Source organism: Gigantopelta aegis, chromosome 12, assembly GCF_016097555.1.
Source record: "Gigantopelta aegis isolate Gae_Host chromosome 12, Gae_host_genome, whole genome shotgun sequence".
In the NCBI taxonomy this organism is placed as follows: Eukaryota; Metazoa; Mollusca; class Gastropoda; order Neomphalida; family Peltospiridae; genus Gigantopelta; species Gigantopelta aegis.
Window position 1 is genome coordinate 47,473,273 of NC_054710.1, and position 2,558 is coordinate 47,475,830.

The following is a 2,558-nucleotide window of genomic DNA, read 5'->3' on the forward strand; positions in this document are numbered from 1 at the left end:
TTGCCCAAACTTCCAACAAGTCGGTCGGAGGTAGATCTACGTGATTATTGGGTCGAAACGAAAAATAACAAACGTTTCCTGGCAATAAATGATGGCGATGACGACAAATTACTTATATTTGCAACCGATGAAATGCTTGTTAGAATGCAAGAAGCTGAAACCCTATTCATGGATGGTACGTTTTATGCGTGTCCTGGTTTGTGGGATCAGCTGTATTCGATTCACTGTTTATCTGGTGCTACGATGGTTCCTGTTGCATTTGCCCTAATGCCGAACAGAACAAGGGCAACATATGTGAGATTGTTTAACCAGCTGAGCTCTGTGGTTGATTAAAAGACCGGGTTTGACTTGTCACCTGAAGTTGTACAGACTGACTTTGAGATTGCAGCAATCCAAGCAATCGAGGAGATTTTCCCAGATGCCGACACACGTGGTTGTTTGTTTCATTTCAGTCAGTGCATGCTGCGAAAAGTTCAGGGGCTTGGACTATGAGACTGTATCGTGCTGATCAAGGGGTACAAACTCTAGTTAGACATGCCGCCAGTTTGCCTTTGCTGCCTATCGATCATGTTCAAGATGTGTAGATAGACATTATGAATGAGCGACCTGATCACCTGCCCCATGTAACTGAATTTACAGACTATGTGACAACAACGTGGGTTGATGATGACTCCTTGTTCAAGGTAGCTATGTGGAACCAGCATGGCAACATTGGTCCTAGAACCAATAACCACCTTGAAGGGTGGCATTCCAAGCTGAACCGTTCTCTTACAAAAGCTCACCCTAACATTTATGAGTTCATAAATAAACTGAAGGACGTTGAAGAGAAAACCAGAAGGACACTGATCCAACTTGACCATGGGGCAGCTCCAGTACCACGAAAGCGGGTATATCGTGATATTGATACACGCCTTATGAGGCTGAAGAATCAACTTCAACAAGGCCGCAAAACTCCTTTAGAGTTTTTAGACGCTGCCAGCCACTTTCTAAAATTGCAGTTGTAAAATATGACTTTGAACTTTGTACAAAATATTTGTTTAACATTTTTGGGTCATTTTAATAGTTTAATCGTTTTTGTTGTGTGATGTTAATCGTTTTTATAATAAAATATGTGTTTGTCATATTATTTTGTCATGTTATTTTATACATAGTGACCATACATGGAATGTTCCACTTTTAACTGGGGATATCATCTTTTCATACTGAGTGTAGGCAAACTGGGTTGTAGGCAAAATGGGTGTAGGCAAAGTGGGTTTGTAGGCAAAATGGGAGGACACCACTATGAACACCAAAATGGCTTGTACGCTCTTGTGGCGTATGAAAAATAATGAGCATCTTCATTCCTTGTGTTCCCGGTCAGTAGGTCACACGTGCCGTGCACAAGGCCACATGTTCCCAGGGTTCAACCTATGGGAACGGCCACTAAGCAAAACAAAGGTTCAATGTCTATGTGGCGCGTCACAAGGCCACATGTTCCCAGGGTTCAACCTATGGGAACGGCCACTAAGCAAACCAAAGGTTCAATGTCCATGTGGCGCGTCACAAGGTCACAAGCGAACACGGAACAAGGGAACACACCACCAGGGAACAGTCTATGGGTACGGGGCCTGAGGCTTAAAGTTAAATTGCATGTTCATTTGTTGATACAGATGCTTGGCCTCGTGGATTAACGCATTGTACCTGTTTACAGTGTACAAGTTCTGTCGGTAGTGGGTTGGAATCCCTAACTTAAACTCGTATAAGAGATCTCTTGCTGCATTAGGAAAAATGTAGCGGGTTTTATCTAATGACTACGAATCAGAATTACCAAATGTTTGACATCCAATAGCCGATGATTAATTAATCAATGTGCTCCAGTGGTGTCGGTAAACAAAACAAATGTCTAGTCGTTGGTCCAAGTCCCAAGCCAAACCACTGGCTATGCGAGACACCGGACATGGGATGGTCGTGCCAGAACCTTAAAAATATGGGCACGTTAATAGAAAGAAAGAAATGTTTTATTTAACGACGCACTCAACACATTTTATTTACGGTTATATGGCGTCAGACATATGGTTAAGGACCACACAGATTTTGAGAGGAAACCCGCTGTCGCCACTACATGGGCTACTCTTTCCGATTAGCAGCAAGGGATCTTTTATTTGCGCTTCCCACAGGCAGTATAGCACAAACCATGGCCTTTGTTGAACCAGTTATGGATCACTGGTCGGTGCAAGTAGTTTACACCTACCCATTGAGCCTTGCGGAGCACTCACTCAGGGTTTAGAGTCGGTATCTGGATTAAAAATCCCATGCCTCGACTGGGATTCGAACCCAGTACCTACCAGCCTGTAGACCGATGGCCTAACCACGACGCCACCGAGGCCGGTCGGGCACGTTAATAGAGTTTCAGAATTGACGAGGTGACGCGGCCTCTTTTTTTTTTCTCTTTTTTTTTTCTTCACCTTTTTAAAACACATTTTTTAACTCTTATTTTCCTCCTGGAAAAGTATGGATTTTATGTATGTATGTATGTATATATGTATGTATGTATGTATATATGTATGTATGTATGCATG

The 2,558-nt window shown here is 42.8% G+C and overlaps 1 protein-coding gene across 1 annotated transcript; it reads left to right on the forward strand.

Moving 5' to 3' along the window:
* The first annotated feature begins 593 nt into the window (after positions 1-593).
* LOC121386113 lies at positions 594-1,004 on the forward strand. The gene has a single exon (XM_041516911.1). The coding sequence runs from the start codon at positions 594-596 to the stop codon at positions 1,002-1,004; it is 411 nt and encodes a 136-aa protein (XP_041372845.1).
* Positions 1,005-2,558: the final 1,554 nt, after the last annotated feature.

Excerpts from the sequence above, each read along its gene's own strand:
- LOC121386113 (XM_041516911.1), top strand. The coding sequence starts at position 594 with ATGAATGAGCGACCTGATCACCTGCCCCATGTAACTGAATTTACAGAC.